The sequence below is a fragment of the Cynocephalus volans genome, chromosome 10 (genome assembly GCF_027409185.1).
Source record: "Cynocephalus volans isolate mCynVol1 chromosome 10, mCynVol1.pri, whole genome shotgun sequence".
Taxonomy (NCBI): Eukaryota; Metazoa; Chordata; class Mammalia; order Dermoptera; family Cynocephalidae; genus Cynocephalus; species Cynocephalus volans.
This window is the reverse complement of record NC_084469.1, coordinates 110,394,795-110,412,986: the sequence shown is the minus strand read 5'-3', so window position 1 is coordinate 110,412,986 and position 18,192 is coordinate 110,394,795. Positions and strand designations below refer to the sequence as shown.

The 18,192-nt window shown below is 56.4% G+C and overlaps 1 protein-coding gene across 4 annotated transcripts; it reads right to left on the bottom strand.

The window, feature by feature from the left end:
- Positions 1 to 689: 689 nt before the first annotated feature.
- On the bottom strand, positions 690 to 16,092 carry ATP13A1 (ATPase 13A1). Of its 4 annotated transcripts, none has more exons than XM_063109634.1 (26): positions 15,703 to 16,092; positions 13,414 to 13,503; positions 13,117 to 13,307; positions 11,671 to 11,743; positions 11,310 to 11,465; positions 11,164 to 11,233; positions 10,977 to 11,083; positions 10,387 to 10,531; positions 10,225 to 10,280; positions 9,629 to 9,755; positions 9,412 to 9,549; positions 9,203 to 9,323; positions 8,620 to 8,777; positions 8,090 to 8,265; positions 7,905 to 8,015; positions 6,692 to 6,817; positions 5,778 to 5,886; positions 4,254 to 4,453; positions 4,064 to 4,160; positions 3,113 to 3,273; positions 2,928 to 3,042; positions 2,653 to 2,849; positions 1,643 to 1,785; positions 1,331 to 1,442; positions 1,102 to 1,245; positions 690 to 1,001 (listed from the first exon to the last, which is right to left on the bottom strand). In XM_063109634.1, the coding sequence occupies exons 1-26, from the start codon at positions 16,087 to 16,089 to the stop codon at positions 891 to 893; spliced, it is 3,621 nt and encodes a 1,206-aa protein (XP_062965704.1). In that variant the 5' UTR covers positions 16,090 to 16,092; the 3' UTR covers positions 690 to 890. The 4 variants fall into 4 exon arrangements, with proteins under 4 accessions (XP_062965704.1, XP_062965705.1, XP_062965707.1 ...); XM_063109635.1 differs by having other exon boundaries at positions 10,402 to 10,531; XM_063109637.1 differs by lacking the exon at positions 6,692 to 6,817.
- Positions 16,093 to 18,192: the final 2,100 nt, after the last annotated feature.

The window sequence follows — 18,192 nt, the reverse complement described above, 5'->3', positions numbered from 1 at the left end:
AGTGGAATTTTTGGCTGAAAATAAAGACGTTTAAATTATATTTATTTTTGTTTCCTTAAAGTTTTAGCTGTTGGGGAGGCAAATCTCCACCTGCTGTGACTCTCAGCTCTCATGCTGCCTACCCTGTAATTCTTGAGTTACAGTAGGAGAGTCCTTTGAAAGGAAGGACACTCAGTACAAGGACCAAGCCAGGCTTCTGGGTCACACGCCAGCTGTGAGACCCCAGCCAGAGACAGCCCCTTATGTATGTTGCCTGTGACTGAAGATGGGACCTCAGCATTGGACCCCAAGGAATGTGAGCCGAGTTGGTATTTGTAATGACAAGAACCATATTCCTCACATCTAACCTAAGACAGCACCAAGAGGAAGGCACATTGTTATTTTGTGTATTATGGAAAAAGGAAAAGTATCAATCCTAAGGCTCCTCCCAGAGCCTGAGATGTTAAAATGTGAAACTGAGACCCCAGCAATACTGGAGTGCTCTTTAAACTAGAAAATATGCACTGAATTCCCCAGGCTGGGAGCTTGGCCCATCCAAGTGCTGAATGTGCTGCAGAGGGTGTCATTAACAACCTCACACGACCTGTGGGGAGGGTACTGGGACCTTCCTCAGTGACCTGATCCCCCGATCCCCCAGCAAACCCTGTGTGGCAGACAGAGGTGGAGGCAGTACTTCTTAAAATCTCAGATGCTGCTTTATTTACCAAAGGTGCTGGTCCGGGGCTGGTTCTGCTAGCCAGGCCAGTGGATGGCCATGGGGATCCCAGCTCAGTCTTCCAAGGGCAAGGCCGGGCAGCCTCACTGTGTGGGGAATTGTTCCCTCCCGGGGCCCTGGCAGGGTTCCCGTCCGGCGGCAGCCAGGGTGGGCAGTGGGTGCCAGCACCGCCATCTCAGGAAGGCACTTTCAGCTTTGGGGTCCCCAACAAGAACTGTAGGATGCGGTCGGCCAGGAACGCCAGGCAGAAGTCCAGGACCAGGACCTGGGCGATGATCAGCTTGAACTGTCAGGGCAGAGAAGGCTGGTGAGCCAGGCACCTGGAGCCCAAGACCTGTAGCCAGGCCCAAACTGAGCCCCAGGGTCACCTCCACAGGGCTGCTCACCTCCAAGGGGATGTCCACGAGGCCAAACTGGCTGTTGAAGTCAGGTGAGGAGCCAAGGAGCAGGCCGATGATGGCCAGGAGTGACACTGCCAGGCTCCACACCAGTGGCTTGTTCTCAGGCAAGCTCTCCATGAAGGGAGGCCCCTGTGGGATGGAAGGCCAGCCAGCCGCATGTGGTTGGGACTGGGGTGGGCAGTGGGGCATACTCAGGGCGGGAGCAAAGCCTCACCTTGTAGTTGATGGCGAAGGTGGCCATCTGCATGGCCATGGCCATGATGTACACGGTGCTGTTGACTAGGCTCGGCTCAAACTCCTTGTACAGGTCTACAAACTGCTCCTGCCTTCAGGGATGTGTGGGGTCAGGTTAGGGCCCCCTCTTCTGCTCATACATCCTCCATGGCTCCCCGCTGCCTTGGCTGACCCCACCAGCCTGGCCTCATGTCCCTCCCCAGACACCCCAGACAACCCGAGGGTCTCCTGACGAGGTCTGCACACACGTCCTCCTGCTACTCCCGACTGCAGGGACAGGGCCCACACTCACTTCTCAGGGCTCCGGGCCTGGGCTTCACTGTACAGGTAGACGAGGCTCAGGAAGTGCACAAAGAACTGGAGCATCACCGTGAGGACCGTGTACAGGTTGAAGATGTTGGGCAGGGGCCGCTCTCGGGAGAGGGTCTTGAGGGGCTGCAGTGAGAGCGGGATGGGGAGAGGGGTCAGGGCTTATCTTGCTCTAAGGCCACCCTGACCACTCAGCAGGCAACAACCCCCCTCCTCCCCATCTGCTGGGAGGCCACTCAGAGTGAGCGGTGAGTGGCCACCAAACCCTGGGCCACGGGTCAGCAGGTCCCTGGAGTCCTGCTCACTCTTCACCTCCAGCCTGGGCCCCACATCCACACTCCCACAGCAGCCACAGGGTCTTAAAATCATGAGGTAGATCCTGCCCTCCCTGTTCGCGCTTCACCAGAAGAAACCCAAAGCCCTCCCAGGGGTCCACAGAGCACACATGGTCTGGCCCAGCTGAGCTCCCAGCCCATCTGGCAACTGGGGCCCCCCCGTCAGCCCCTGCCTGTCTGCAGCCTCTGTCCTCAGCTCCAGCTGCTGCTACCTCACTCTTTAGGTGTCAGCCTGCATATCAGCACGGCACAGGCCTCCCTGGCTGTCCACAGGGCTGTCCCGTGCAGCCTGGACCCACTGTCTTTTCACGGCACTTTATACCAAGTGCTCTTGATAATTGTTTCCTCACTTGTCCCCTCCTAGCCTGTGAGCTCCGTGTGGCTATCCTGAGACCCCAGCCCATGACCAGTGCACGGCCCCAAGCTGTGCCACTCAGGTTTCTGAGAGCCTCAGCCTGCAGTTGCCCTGCTGGCATGTCCAGTACCATCCCATAAGGCCCCCATCTCCGGGCCCTGAAGCCCCATCTATAACAGGGAGATGACAGTTCTCACTCCAGGGGCTGCTGTGAGGGCAACACAGATGACAGATGGCAGCACCTGGAACAGCCTCCCTGGCTGGCCCACACGTCCCTGGTCTCCCAGCGCTTCTGGGGCTCACCTTGGAACGGGAGATGAAGAGGAAGCAGCCAGCCAGCAGCAGCCCCTGCAGAGTGGCCTGGAAGTCGCTGAACTTGACACCCTCCAGGTAGAGGACACTCTGGCTGTAGGCCAGGATGAGGGCATTGAGCGCCAGGATCTTAAACATCTGCAGTGTGGTCACCAGTGTGCAGCGGCCCTGCTTGATCACGTGGCAGACTGCAGGGTGGGGGAGGCAGGTGTGGGTGGGTGCTGGGCAGGGGTGGGCAGGGGCCGGGGGAGGGCAGTGGGACTCACTGCACTGGATGGACGAGAGCTTGGAGGTGAAGGGTGCTGCGATGCTGGCGTCCCCGAGCTTCACGATGGGCGTGCTCTCATCCTCGAGGTCCCGCAGTACCTGGCTCAGGCGGTCCTGCGGGGGCAGGCGGCAGGGGGTCAGCCTTAGCCAGGAGGAGCCTGGCACCTCCCCTCCTGAGACTCACCTTCTGGGAGGTTGGCTGCTCCTCAGGGGGCAGGACCCCTGATTTCTGCCTGGTCATCCTCGAGGCGGCCCTAATGCCACTGTTGCTCAGGACTGGGCTGTCCCGGGGCCGCCGTCGCCGCTCGACCACTCGCTCGGGGGCGTTGGCCAGGAGCGCCACACCTGGGGGTGGGAGGCATCAGGGGCGGAGGAGCCTCTGGCCCCAGGCTCCACGAAGAGCACATGCAGCCTGGAGCCTCTGCGCCCTACACATCGCAGCTCATCCTCATCCAAAACAATCCCCACCTCCCCGTTTCCCGTGACCTCCCCAAGGAGACCCAAGAGAATCTGTTTTACCTTCTACAAACTACTTGAGAACAACCCACAACAAATCTAATGAAAACCCCATGAGACTACATGTGTCAAAACTTAGTTTCTAAAGAAATTTGTTGCCAAAGAGCATAATTCAAGGAGGTAAAGAATACTTGATAAATGCCTTAGTAGATGAAGTATTTAAACAGCAGAAAAGCACGGAAACTACATTAGGTTGATCTCTAAAATTCAACTTAATATGTCTTTTCTGGGCAGCTGGCCAGTCCAGGGATCTGTACCTTCGATGTTGGTGTTCTAAGGCTGCGCTCTAACCAAATGACCTAACTGGTCAGCCCCTCTGTGTCCTTTGGCAGTCAACTCACTCCTGGTTTCTTGAGTCGCCTCTCCCCATGTGTCCCATCCCTCCCTGCCTGTGGCCTCTGCCCTCTGTTCCTCAGTCACATCCCTTCCTGCTCTCGCAGCCCCTCAAATCCCAAATCCCGATGGCCCCCTCATGTCTCCTGCACCACTTCATCACAGGAATTAATGTCCCTGCAACTGCCTCTGTGGGGTGAGGCCTGGGTCTCTCTTTCTTGCTCAGTGACAAGTCCCTAACACCAGGCCTGTGAAGGAAGCAGCAGCCCCCAGCCCGCAGGCTCACCCACGTCAGCGTGCTTCAGGGCACCCACATCGTTGGTGCCGTCCCCGCACATGAGAGTCACGTAGCCCAGCTCCTTCAGGCTGGTGATGACAAACTCCTGTGTGGGTGGAGACAAACTCCTGTGTGGGTGAGCGGGGGTCTGTGGGCCAGCCCTCAGGGCCCCTCACGCCCCCCAGGGCCCTGCACGAACCTTTTGTTTAGGGGCTACGCGGGCGAACACCTGTACATGGGGGATGAGGTGGAGCAGCTGCTGGGGGTCGGTGGCCTGCAGGTGGGCCAGGCCATCGCCTGTGAGGCACAGGGCGTGCTCCAGTGCCAGTGCCTTTGGGGAGCCCCTGGTCAGGGGCAGCACGATGCTGCCGTCGATCGAGCGCCACTCACATGGCTGGCCTGCAGGGCCGGCACCCAGGTCAGCGGTGGGAGCCACACAGGCTTAGAACCCCCTCACTTGGACCCCGAGTGCTAGCCAGCCTCTACCCTGGAACCAGCCCCCACCTGTGATCCCTTCTGCCCCAGCCCAGGCAATGCCCCACCCACATCAACCTGAGCCCCCAGACCCCCCTGGCTGTTACTGTAGCCCCACTGGATGCCCAGCCTGAGCCAGGGGAGGTGAGAACCCAGGGCCTGAGATCATGTGAGGGGGCCAGACTGAACTCAGGCAGCCTCACCTCAGAAGCCAAGCTACCCCTCCCCACCCCGTGCAAGGCCCCCAGACACAGCCCCTCACCATTGAGTCCTTGCCCCCACGGCCCGCCTGCAATCACACTTTCCCCACTCTGATCGTCCTCCTGAGTCATCCTCTTCCTCTTTCTCCACTTCCTCTCTCACTGGCTGGCCCAGGTTCAAACACTGGCTGCTGAGGATGGCCAGGGCAGCCCACCAGCCTTCCTTGGACTGGACCGATCACCCTGGATTGTCTCAAGTGGACAGGAAACCAATCTCCACCTGGCTTTTGTTGGGGCTGTTTTGTTAGAGCACCTTTGCTTGTCAACCAACAGGTCCTGATTGTCTGCTCTGGGCCTCCTGCCCACAATCCCCAGGCCCTGGAGGAGCCCAACACCTGGGGCTGGGATGGATAGGGCGAGCTGGGTCCAACAGCACAGATGGAAGGTGGGAACCAAGACCTCTGAGATGTTCCAGAAGTAGCACCTTCCCCCATCACCTGGCCCTATGGACATTTGCTGCCTGCAGCCCTGTGATGCCCTCACTCCACGTGGCTCCTCTCAGGACCGTTTGTTGCTCCCTACCTAGGCCCTGCATTGAATGCCCTGCTGGGGCCTTCCTCCCAGCCCCGGGGCAGGCATCTGACAGATCCCACGCCACTAGCCAGGAGGTGCTAGGGCTGTGCCCATCTGTTGGTCTGACTCCAGCGCACTGCTCAATGTGGTTGCTAGGCAGAGGCTCGGGACCACAAGCTCTGGAATCAGACTGCCTGGATTCAGATCCTCAGCCCCAGTGACACCTAGTGACCCAGGCAGTAGGGTTTACTTCTGAGGTTCTGTTTCCTTGTATACAGAACAGGAGCCCCAACAACTGACTCAGTCAGTTTCCTCCTCCATGGTGTGGCGAAGGCAAGCTGCCCTGACTGGGGCAGGATGGGGTGGAGGGACTCAGCAACTGACACCAAGCCCCGTGCCCAGGCTCTGGCCACACTGAGCGCTCGGCAATGGTGCCATCATCACACTGTGCCATCGCTGGCTGATGGGGGCCTCACCTTTCTCCAAGGGAGGCTGCAGGATCAGCGTGTGGGCCTTTTCAATGAAGTGCAGCTCCTGGGCCACATGGCAGGCGGTGAGAGGGTTGTCTCCTGTGATCATGACCACCTTGGGGAAAGGGGTGTGGGGAGGCTCAGCAGGGTGGGATAGGACTCCAGCCGGAGGCCTGGCTACCAAGTCTTCTTCTAAGGAGAGCCATGGTGGGGTGTCCTGGCCCCTAATGGAGATCCCAAATGGGTTTCTAGGGGTCACCCAGGGTGTTCTATGCAAATAACACATGCTCAGGTATCCGTAGTTTATACTTTCAATACAAATTAAGAACCAGCCCCTGGTGTGGACCCTCTTGACTTGGTAGCTGCCTATGGGGTGAATGTTCAGCAATGGGAAGGAGGATGGAGCCATGACCTCCGAGGGCCTGGTATGGACTAATCACGTCTCCCACCTGCCCAGTGTCACCGCCCTTTGAGACTTCTCATTCATACCCCACACCCCAAAATGTATCCTGAGTCCCAAAACAGAAAACAAACTACCAGAAATGGACAAATACCACCCAGACAAACAGGTGCTGCCTCCATGTCCCTTGATCTGCCAGCCTCAGCTTCCCCATTTCTAGGAGGGGATAGATCAGGATAGAGGGGAGAACAGTCCCTGCCTCCCAGGGATGCCAGAGGGTCTGCGGAAATGTCACGAGAAGGGCTGGCACAGGTGGGTTGCAGTGTCCTTGGCCCAGAGGCAGTGTGAGCACTTGAGCTATGACTGCACTCGACCAGAATCCACAGTCTCTTTGCTGTGAGACCTGGCAGCCACCCCCACTGCTTGCCCCCCTGTGGGCCTGGAGCTGTCCTCTGATGTCACCTCCCTGCCTCTGCTTCAACTTCTGATCTGCAGGATGGAGCTGAACCCCGCTCCATACCCGGTGGGATGCGTTCTGGATCTCCCGGATTACAGCTTTGGAGTCGGCCTTGAGCGGGCAGGAGACCACTATGAAGCCGACAAACTTGAGGTTGCACTCCAGGGCCTCCCGCTTGACCTCCCGGGCCTGTGGACAGACATGGGGTGCCTTCACTATCTGTCCCTCCCTCTGCATTTCTGAAGTTCTAACCATGTGCTAGGAGCCAGGTGGATGACAGATCCCTCCTGTGGTTGTCAGCAAACACAGCTTCATGTGACGGTGCTAGGTGTGGGGGGACTTGCAGCATGAGGGACACACCAGGGTCAGAAGGGGAGAGCCTTGAGGATGGGGTTTGGCAGTGGCTGGGTAGTCTGGGCCCCCGATCATACCCCTACCTCTTGGCTGTGGTGGATATGGGTACGTCACAAAGCCCCCTGGGCCCCATAAAGTTGGGACCCTCCTATGTTTAGCCAATAACCCTTACTTACCCTCCCCCACACACCAGGGACAGGGCAAAAATCCTGCCTGCAGGGAGTTCATGTTCCACAAGGGCAGATGTGTGATAAAGAAAGTCATAGAAACCAGAGTGCCAAGTATCACAAGACAAAGGTGGGGCAAACAGCATGGGGGATGGAAGGTCTCAGGGATGGCAACTCTGAAGGGGGTGAGGACCTATGCCACTAGGGAGGAGGGGGGGGTCAGGCACAGGAGTGAGGCAAGGGTCATGAGGCTGGATGAACGTGCTGGCTCTGAGCCTTGGCCCAGACATGGGCTCTGTGCATAGCACTGTGACCTGACATAAGTTCTAGAAGGACTTCATAGCTGCAGGGTGCAAGCAGACTGAAGGAGCGCCAAGGTGGAAGCCTGGAAAGGGCTGATACAGTGGAGGCAGGAGGACAGGATTTGTGGAAGACCAGACGTGGGGTGAGAGTGCTGAGCATGCTGCCAAGGTGACCGGGTGGTCAGGCAGGGCAGGAGGGAGGCTGGGGAATTCCTGAGGGGTTGAGCAGGACATACCAGGGTGGGGACAGGAGATGAGGCCCAGGTGTGCTCTGCATGAGGTGGCCCCATGGTGGGGGACTGAGGACCAAGTGCTGCATGGGAACTCCAAGGGTTAGAAGCTGGGTTGGGGTGGGGAGGACAAAATCACACCCACTCAGTGTGGCACTACAGGAAACAGGAGTTGACATGAGGGAGGTGCCAACGGGCTGGGCATGCAGGAGCCGGGCCTTACCTGCTGGTGGGTGAGATGCCCCAGTTCCTTGTACCCCAGTGCCAAGACGCGGGCCCCTTCCCGGGAAATCTCGGTGTGGACGTGGTGGTAGTTAGGTGGGCACTGAACAAACTGCAGAGAATGCAGGGGGACGTCACCGACTGCCCTGAGCCCCCTACCCCTGTCCCAGGCCAGGACTGGCTCACCATGGAGTGCAGGGTTTCAGGGGCCCCCTTCACAGTCGCGATGTAGCAGAGGTCAGTAGAGCCCAGCTTCTCGTAGGAGGCAAGCACGGACATTCGCTTCAGGGCACTGGCAAAATGAAAGCGCTGGTGAATTTTCAGCCCCTGAGTTTTAATACTTCGGGGGAATACTTTCTCATCTGGAAACAAATAAGTACGAGTCCTGAGGGTCTTCGCTCCAAAGAGGCAGCCAAGCCCCAGCCTCTGCCCCCGCCCTCGCCACCCCCGACCTCCCCCAGGGCCTGCTTGGGGGTTCTGGGCTCCACAAGGGTCAGAGCTGGGAGACCCAGTCTCAGAGGACCCTGGCATTGTGTCTTCAGTCAGGACAGGGTGGATTCCAACCCAGGGGGATATCCAAAGATGCTTCCTGTACTGGGTCTGAGGTGAGCCTGGGCCCACGTGTCTGGGGGAACATAAGGGTCCTGGGCCTGCCTGCCTGGGGCTGTGAGAGCAGGTGGCTCACCTGTGCTGGGCCTGAGGCCCATGCTGCTCACCTTTGGTCAGTGTCCAATCCACAGCCGTCAGCATGGCCTTCTCAAGGGGGTCACCCACCAGAGTGCCGTCGTCCAGCTGCATGAGGGAATGGCATGAGGCCAGGGCCCGGTGTGTTTCTATGGGGATGCTGGATACAGGCGTCACCTCCTTCCCATCCCTGCAAGGGTAGAAAACAGCTGGTTACAGTACGGGGGGGCCAGGCAGAACTGCACCTCCACCAGAGGGACCCCCAGGAACTGCCAGCCAGAGCAATATGGGATGGGTCCCCTTGGAGCACTTGTTCTTTGTCAGTCATTGAGAGGGCCACAGGGGCGTCAGCTGGGTCCTCATCAAACCCACACCTGCCTCACAGATGCTCCCAAAAGTCAGACATCATGCATAGGGTTACATGGCTGGTATGGGAAGGAGGCCAAGGAGGCCAAGCTGGCCGCTCTGGGCCCAAGCCAAGCCCTATGTCGTTGCTTACACAGAGGACCTCTGAGGCAGGGCCTCTGACAGACCCTTCCTGAGAGGCCCTGTCCCTCACCCTCTCAGAAACCCCTCTGCTAGGTGCCCCCTCAGGCCAGGGCTTCTGGCACTCACCTCAGCCCAGCCACGCCACGCACCACCAGATTGTCGCTGGTCAAGGTCCCCGTCTTGTCAAAGCAGCACACCTCAACTTTGCCAGCAAAGGGGATCCGAAAGGGCTCCGTGCAGTACATGTCTGGGGGGGGGGAAAGGGGGGGAGCCAGGGTTAAGGGTCCCTCCAGGCCACAGCCTGTCAGCTCCCTGGCCCCGTTCAAGACACTCACAGAGTTTGGCCAGGGCGATGAGGGAGGTGTTGACAGCCAAGGACAGCTCGATGGGCAGCTCGGGGGGCACGACGGAGGTGAGGATCAGTGTGCACTCCAGAAATAGTTTGTAGCGGTTCCGACTAGGGTCCTTGGTGCCTGTGGAGACAGGACCTGCCAGCCTGGGGACTGCAGAGCGGGGCCTTAGAGAAGGGCCAGGAGAGGCCGTAGTGCTTACCTTCGATCCACACATAGGCGGCTGCCGCGATGGCAAAGACCAGGAGGAAGAGAATGAAGATGAAGGTCTCCAGGTTGTTTGCAGTCACCCTCTTGACCCCAAAAAGGATTGTGCGCAGCAGCTTGCCCTGGAGGGACGAGGGGAAAGTGGTCTTTCCTGGGGAATGTGGGGGGATGGCGGCCTCCCCGGCCTGAAAGCACCAAGGCTGGGTTCTCTTAAGAGGCCAGCAGCAGAGACCAGGGGGTGGGCAGCAAGGAAGTGGCTGGGATGGGAGAAAAGTTTTCTGGAAGGAAGTCTGGCTGTTACTCCTACCAGGCAGAGTCCTCACACTGCTTTAACAAAGAGTTTACTGGAACTACTCTGTTCACTGCCCCACCCCAAACAGATGGTTACATCCTGTCTGCTGTCTGGGCTCCCTCCAGAACCTCAGGCTGGGAGAGCAGGCCTGATCTTGGCTCACCTCTGCACCTGGGCCCAGGCACTTGCTGCCACAGTGAGCCTGTGGGGTGGACGTTCTGGGGTCTGAAAGGGTCATCTCAAGTGTCCACCACCCATCCCAGGGCCCACCCTGCCCAGACCCAGGCAAGGCCCCACACCTGGGATGTGTTGAATCCGGTCCGCAGGACATAGGCCACGCACCCATTGTCGACCGCTGGGAGACAAGCACAGCCACCGTCAGTGGTGTCCTCTCATCCCAACTCCCTTGTGATCAAGCAGGTGTGGGGGGAAGGGTGGGAACGAGGACAGCCCCCAAACACCTGTGAGGCACCTACGCTTCAGGCCCGTGGTGGCCTTCTGGGGGGGGATGTGCTGCACCACCTTGGTGCCCCCAAAGATGACGTGGAGCCGGGAGTCAGCCTGGAGGTCCAGCACCCGATCTGGGCTGAGGTCTTCAATTGGCTCCTAGGGAGGAAGATGGTGAATCTGGAGGGCTGGGCCCACCTCTGTCTCCTCGGCTGAGCCTCTGGAGAGCTGGAGCCTAGGGCTGGGATGAGCCAGCCTGACCTTCCTGGGACCCCGCCCTGTTTTCTCTCCACCTGCACTGCACCAATGCTGTCTGACCCAACACCTGGCCCCTCCCACGACTCACCCCTCCTGGTTTCTCTTGGCCCCTCTCGATCCAACATACCAGGGCGCCCAGATATACCCAGGACGAGCTTGGCTTCTCTCATATCCTCCTCCCATCACCACCTAGTCCCCCTTGCCAGGGCACAGACCAGTGCCTGCCCTGCCTCCTCCATCTGTGGCTGGGCAGGACCCCGGTCCAGCCCCTGGCCCTCTGCTGGCCCACTTCCTCCTTGAGGGATAGGAGAGAGATGCGCCTGAGCAAACCGGAGACCCCCAGCACCTTCATTTGTGGCACTGATTCCCCTGTGAGCATGGCCTCGTCCACGATGCAGCGGCCCCTCAGCAGCAGCACGTCGCATGGCACCAGGTTCTCCTGGGGGGAGCGACCTATAGGGCAGGGGTGGGAGGGTTGGCCTGAGGCCCTGAGGCAGGAGTTCCCACTGGGATGGAACTGAACTGGACCTCACCAATGGAGACGATATCCCCGGGAACAATCTCGTCGCTGGTGATGGGCCTCCACTTGCGGCTGCGGTAGACCTGGGTGTGTGTGTGTGGGTCAGTATAGACACGTCTGTGCCGTCCCCCGACCCCCGCATCTTCCCGCCTGCCACACCTGGATTATGTGGGGCTTGTTGCCCATCTTCCGGATCTCCGACATGTTACGCATCTGCTGCTGCACCAGAGAGGCCTCAAAGGCCACCAGCATGGACAGTGTGAAGACGCTGTAGTACCAGTACTCGTCCAGGCACCAGAGCCCCACACAGAACACCTGTGGGACACCGGCCTGTCTGTCTCTGCCCCACCCATCCTGTTCCTGGGAAACGGGCTGGCACATTGAGGGCTGTTCCGCCCATGGGCTCTGACCCATGAGGACAGGGAGAGGTTTTCGGGCTTGGAGGTGGCAGACAGGCTCGCTCTGGCAGGGAAAGCCCCAAATAAGGGGATAGAGAGAAAGGCTGGAGCTGCTGCTTTACCTGAAACACAAAGAAGGGTGCTGTGGCTCTCTCCTTGAAGAGCTCTGAGAAGTCGGGCACCACCATCTCGGCCCTGCAAGAGACCAGACCCCACATCCTGTTCCCATGGGGTGTACAGGCCCTGCCCTTGTCACTTCCGCTCGGGGGCACTGCAGGCCTCCTTGAGAAACCAGGGGCCACGTGTGGTGTCGGGAGCCCTGGAGAGCTTCCAGACAGGAAGCTCCCCTCCACTGTGGCTCCTCCTCACCACTGCCATGCCGGGGCAGACACATCAACCACCCACAGCCCTCTGTTCTGCAGAACCCAGATGACGCTTCTGAATATGAGACAGGCTCTTCCGGTAGTTGTGGGGCTGATGTGAGATGAGAACCCCTGTCATCTGGTCAGGTGACACAGCAAGTGAAGAAGGGACATCTGACTGAGGGACAGGAGCCCTCAAGTCACAGAGGAGGCCCCTGCAGCCAGGAACTGGCCTAAAAGATGGAGCCTGAGCCCCACCCCTACTGGAGCTGGGATTTTCTAAAAAAAGTCCTCAGTAAAAGCCCCACGGGCGTGTCCTGCAGCACCACTGGTTGTGGGACAGTCTGACCAGGGGACCAGCCAAGTCACCTAGGGCTGAACTTGCTCTGCCCTTTAACTGGACAATGTCCCAGACCTGAGATGTGAGAAGAGGAAACCAAAGAATGATCCCATTGTTATAAAAACAACCCATGCCAACAAAGCGCCCATCCTGTATGTTGTCAGGCACATGTGCAAGAAAAGGAATAACTTGGGTGATTAACATGGCTGACCTCAGGGTAGGGGAAACGGGTAAATTTTCTTATAAAACTTTGTATCAGATTGATAGTGTGGTAAACATATTTATAATCTCCTGAAAAGCCATTAAACCAGTAAAGAATCTCCTAGGAGTTCTGAGGATTTCCAGGTCTAGGAGCATTGTCTCTGCAGCCATGACGGGTGCTCTGAGGCCAAATAACAGGGTTGAGGCCCAGCTCTGCCCCCTCACAGCTGTGTCAGCATTTGCAGTTTTGGCGAAGATTAAAGGAGAAAGCACCCGTAGAGCGTGTGCCATTCTACCCAGTAAGAAGGAACAGCTATCATGGTGCCAACATCCTCATGACCATTCCTAAGAGATGAGATACAAGCGAGCAGAACACAAGGACTGAAAAGGAAAGAACTCGAAATGAGAAGGGGACTGCAAGGCCCCACAGCCAACTGTTGCCAAGGACCGGCCACCAGCCAGGCTCCCAGCCATGGGCCTCCAGAGGTTCCCATCAGTGTACATGTTTGGAGGTGACTAGACTAGAGCACCTTTCTCAGACACTGTCCCATTCACCTGGCACATGTGGCTAAAAAGGTAGATTCCTTTGCCTCACTTCCCAGGCACCAGGACTGGAGAAGAGTGGGCAGGATGGTGAAGGAGCCGCAGGGGAGTCAGGGACTCACTTGTTGCTCCCAAATTTCTTTTCAGCGGCTCGGATCTCCGAATCTTCCTGGAACCCTCTTGTGCTCTGATAGTATGAGAAGGTGTTTCCCACGGGAAAGGCCACAGGCAGGAACTGCTTCTTCTCGAGGGCATCATAGGAATACTTGATCTTCTGGAATTCAAAGGACAGCACCTCGAGCCCATCTTCACCCTGTGGGTGAAGGTGTGTCTGTGGCAGAGGCCTCTGACTTGGGGGTGTCAGCACCTATGAATCCCACCCAAGCCCGTTTCTTGGAGGCCTGACAGGCAACCCCTACCTCATCGCGGTGCAGGGCCACGAGCTCAGTGGAGCCATTGTTGGGGGTTGGCACCACCTTCACGAAGGTTGCTTTGCTGGGGCTGTATTCCTGCCAGAGGCAAAGCAGTGTCACTGAGCCCTTTGCCACTCACAGTTCCATGGCCCCCACCAGGGAGGTTTGGGGCACAGTGGCTCTGTGGGCATGTTCTGGAGCATGCCATCAAGCTGGCTCAGCCTCTCCCCAGTCTGTCACTAGGACAAGGGACACCACCTTGCTGTGCCTCTGGTCTTGCACCATAAAGCTGGGGTCACAGGCAGCACCCAATGCCCAGGTCTTGGCTCTGCTGACAGCAACATGGACTCAAACAGGAAGAACGCTACCAGGCACCCAGGAGGCCCTCAATTCACATGAGCCAAGCCCTTGTCACAGCCCACCTAGCCTCTTGCTCTGCTCTGCCCTCTCCCTTCAGCCTGCTCACTATTCTTGCTGTGTCCTCAAGATGTGACACAAGTCTCGCCGATGCCTCAGATGGGCCTTCGCATGTGGTGTTTTCTCTACCCAGAACATGCATGCATTCACATTCCTGGCTGCCTTCCGTACTTTGCTCAAACATCAGCTTCTCAGCAGCCCTGCCCTGGCCGCCCCATCTAAAGTCCCTTGGCAATGTTCCCATCCTCATGCCAACATCATCTCTCTTCAGCATCAACTGCTGAGCTAAACTCCACTAGTAGAAGTTCTCTCTCTCACTAATGCCAGGAAGGCAGTGGGTTCTCTGCTGTTTCCCCAGCATCTAAGACATGGAGGCACTGATAATCCTCAATAATCCTGGGAGCTGCATTTATCCACCACTGCACTGGTAGGTGTTGGGAGCACAGTGGTAACCCTGAGAAACAAAGTGACACCCTCAGCGAGTGCATGGGCCACCAAAGCTGGCAGAAAATAATGACAAATACATAACTATGAACTCTTAATAACACTGTGGAAAAAAAGCACAAAGTGGTATGCAGTGCCAGCCCCAAGGCAGGTGCTTTGCAGATGTCATCTCAGCTTCTTCCCACAATGGCAGGTAGGTGTTACGGTTCTCACGTTACAGAAAATGGAAACTGAAACCCAGAGAGCAGAAGCACCCCCGCCTTAGATCTCTGATGCAAACCCAGATCTCACTCCTAACCCCACTGCTGCTTAGCTCCTCCCAGTTCTCCATCCCTGAAGAAGTCAATAGCTACACTGTTTAGCTACAGGTCAAAAGCCAGCTGGAAGTTTGGGGGTGTCACTCCCTTATTTTGTCCCTCACTGGGGTCTTTCATTGTACTAACCAAAGCCACCAAGCCCAGAAGTTTGAGCCCCTCCCCTGGGATAAGTCTTATTGGAGCAGAGAATGGGTTTATTCTCTCAGAAGAAGAGAATGAGGATTCAATCTACATTTGGAGCCAAAGAGAGGGGTTTTTGTCTCTTCCAGAAGCCCGGAGAAGAGGGAAAGGCAAACACAGAGCTGGGATCAGAGGGGAGGCTTGCTGGAGGCAGACCTCAGTGCCCCTGGCTTCAAACCTCCTGGTGTCACCTGAGGCAGGCCCAGAAGGCAGTGGTACAGTCACTAGATGTTAAATACCGACCCAGGGCAGCTCATGGTCACCGCTTCCTGTGGTGGCGCTCACTCATTCAGAACTTTGGACTGAGGATCACAAGCACCACCTTGCTCTTGTACTCAGAACAGTCTTCACCATCACCACCCTCATCTTGCAGACAGACAGAGACTCCAAGCTGTTAAGTTGCTTGTTCACAAATAGCTGCTGCTCTTCTTAAACACTGCCATAAACTGCATTTCATGCTCGTTCTAGTCCTAGCATAAGAGGGCTGCTGAGCACTGGACAGAAGGATTTGGTTTCTGGACCAAGCTTTACTGATGGCGGAAACCCACCCAACAGGTCTAGCCTCCCACTTTGAAAACAGACAAGAAAAAAGGCAGGACCGTTTCCAGGGAAACAACAGAGTACCTGCAAGTATGGGAGCTAGCATTAACAAGTCCTATCAAACCACGACGAATGCGGCGCTCTGCGCTGTCTTGTGTACGTATTACCTTACTGAGTCTAGATGACCACACTAGGGAGGAATTCCAGAGAAAGTAAATCTGTGCCAGGGTCGCACAGCAAGTCAGCAGCCGGGTCAGGAATAGGCCTGAGCTAATGAATGGGTAGACGACACCGCTGGGGACCCAGGCCGGGTACAGACAAGGAGGCTGCGGCTGGGTCCGGCCGTGAGGCCCGACAGTGCCGGGGGTAGGGGTCGGGCTCGTGCGTGCGCACTTACCGGGGTGCAGGTGAGCGCGCAGTGCGCGTGCACGGACCAATGCCCCGAGAGGACGGTCAGCGCGTGCGTGAGGCAGACGGTGGCGAGCACGAGCAGCGCAGCCTCGGGAACCTGCGCCCAGCTGCTGCCCCAGCCCCAGCAGCCCGCGGCCGCGGCGCCCAGCCAGGCCGGGTACAGTAGGCCCGCGAACGGCAGCACTGTGAGGCGCCGCAGCAGCGCCAGCCGCCGGTACGGCCACACCGCGGCAACCAGCTCGTCGCCGCTCGCTATGAGAGCCGGCCCGGCGGCAAGGAGCGGACGCGGCTGCGGCCCGGGCTTGGGCGGCCCGGCGAGCCGGGCCCCGTAGGGCACCGCGTTGCCCACCGCTGCCGCTGCCGCTGCCGCCATCTTTCCCACCGCCGCGCTCGCTTCCGGGCAGGTGCCCCGCCTCACTTCCGAGGTTTTATTTCCGGTGCAGCCAGAGCGCCGCCATGGCCGCGGGGACTAGGAAGAGCCAGGGCAACAGAGCCGGCGGGTTCCGGAAGTGACTATTCAGGGCGTCACCGGCAGGCTGTGGCCGGGAGGAGAAGCAGGGCGCCGCCATGATACAGAGGGCATGAAAGGCCTGGGGCTGCCTGACCGTGGTGCCACGCCGGTCTGAGACCGGAAAAGACGAGGCAGGAAGGGTGGGTTGGGTGCCACTATGACAACCCGAACCGGAACAGGCGAGCCTCCTCCGTGACTACGCCGGCACCAGCCTGTCCCGAGGGGCGGAGCCTGGACACTGCGGAGGTGGAGTCAGTCAGGGAGGTGAGGGCTTTCGGGTGCCGGAGCCTCGGCGAGGGCGGGGCCTTGTGGGGTTCGCGGGCCCCGGGTCCCGGGGGTCCGGGGAGGGCTGGGGCTGGGGCTGGCATTGTCACAGAGCCGACCTGTGACATAGCCTCACTGGACAGAAGCCATAACATAATAATTAATATTATACACACGTTACTATTTTGACAAAAAATGAAAAGTTGGTATTTATTTCAAATTATATAGTATTCTGTATTAGGTGTACTGTTGCATAAAAACCACAATAGGACTACGTAACAGTGCCAGTTAGTAGTAATTAACAGTGGGATTAATTAAACAATTAGTATATGAGAAAAAAACCAATATTTTATGTTTCATTCTGTTCTCAGATACAGCAAGTTATTTGAACTCCTTTTAAAATTATTGGATATTTAAATTTTGTAGGCTAGATTGTTGAGTGTTCTTAAGATATGTAAATATTAGGCTTTGTAAAAGGAGAACATAAATGCAATAGCCTTAGTAACCAAATAGTGTTTAATAAAAATAACATGTTTCTTTTTGTTTCATTATACAGTATTTTTACTCTTGCAGTTTTCTTTTCTAATAATACTTTGCAGCCTGAACGCGTTAAAATATAACATTTTTACTTACTTTTCTGCTCTTATCAAGCCCACATTACTCTGGTTCTTGGTGTCAGTCCAATGTGATGACATTAAGCTAAATATCCTCTCATCCAAAGCCTTTGAGCATGGATTTCACTTACCAGCAACAACAGGGTTTTTGACTTGTAGGAGCTGGTTTCCAGCTCTCCAAAAATTTCCATTTGTGTCATATCAACAGGCTTGTTTTTGGACCAGCTATTTGTCAGTCAGGTTTTTGCATCTGTAAATTCATTATATGCTGCTATCCATGTTCACAATGTCCATCATTTTGAACACTCGGAAGCACACTGGATGTCAAGGTAAGTTAAATCTTTCTCAGGAAGAATGGTTTTAAAGCACAGAGGTAATTTGAAGTTGTGACATCAAAGTTGGATTACAAATAAGTTAAACTTTTAGAAAAGAAACTGAGAAAGTCCTGTTTAACTTGACTGCTCTTTTCTGGTGATGTTTTGAATTCTGATGCAGTCTTAGTTCAAAAAAACCGTCATTTTTTCAAAGTATGAGTTTCTGTCTGTTATAACCTGCACATCATCTGGAACAATCCAAAGATAGTTCATCCTTGTCTGGACTCCTTATCACCTTTTCAAAGATCAAAGAGTCTGGCAGAAACAGCACATACATTTCTCTTTTACTATCATTGTTTTGCCCGTTCTAGTCTTCAACGTATTTCCACTTTGGATAAGGACATTTTTCTTTTCTCATACTGTGAAATTATGATTTTATGGCAAGCAAACTTTTAAAAAAAAAATGACAGCTTTATTTATTTATTTATCTGGCTTAAAACAGTGGACATTTATTCTCACAATTGTAGTGGCAGAAGTCCAAAGTCAAGGCGTTGGCATGGTTGGTTCCTTCTGGAGGCTCTGAGGGAGACCCTGCTTCTGCCTGTTTCAGCCCCTGCCAGCCAGTTGCTGGCGATTCTTGGCACTTGTTGGCAGCATCCCTCCAATCTCTGCCTCTACATACCAACAGAAACTATAGGGCTGGCTGGTTAACACCAACGTCAACAGTGTGGATCCCTGTACTGGCCAGCCATCAATAAACAATCTGCCTCTGT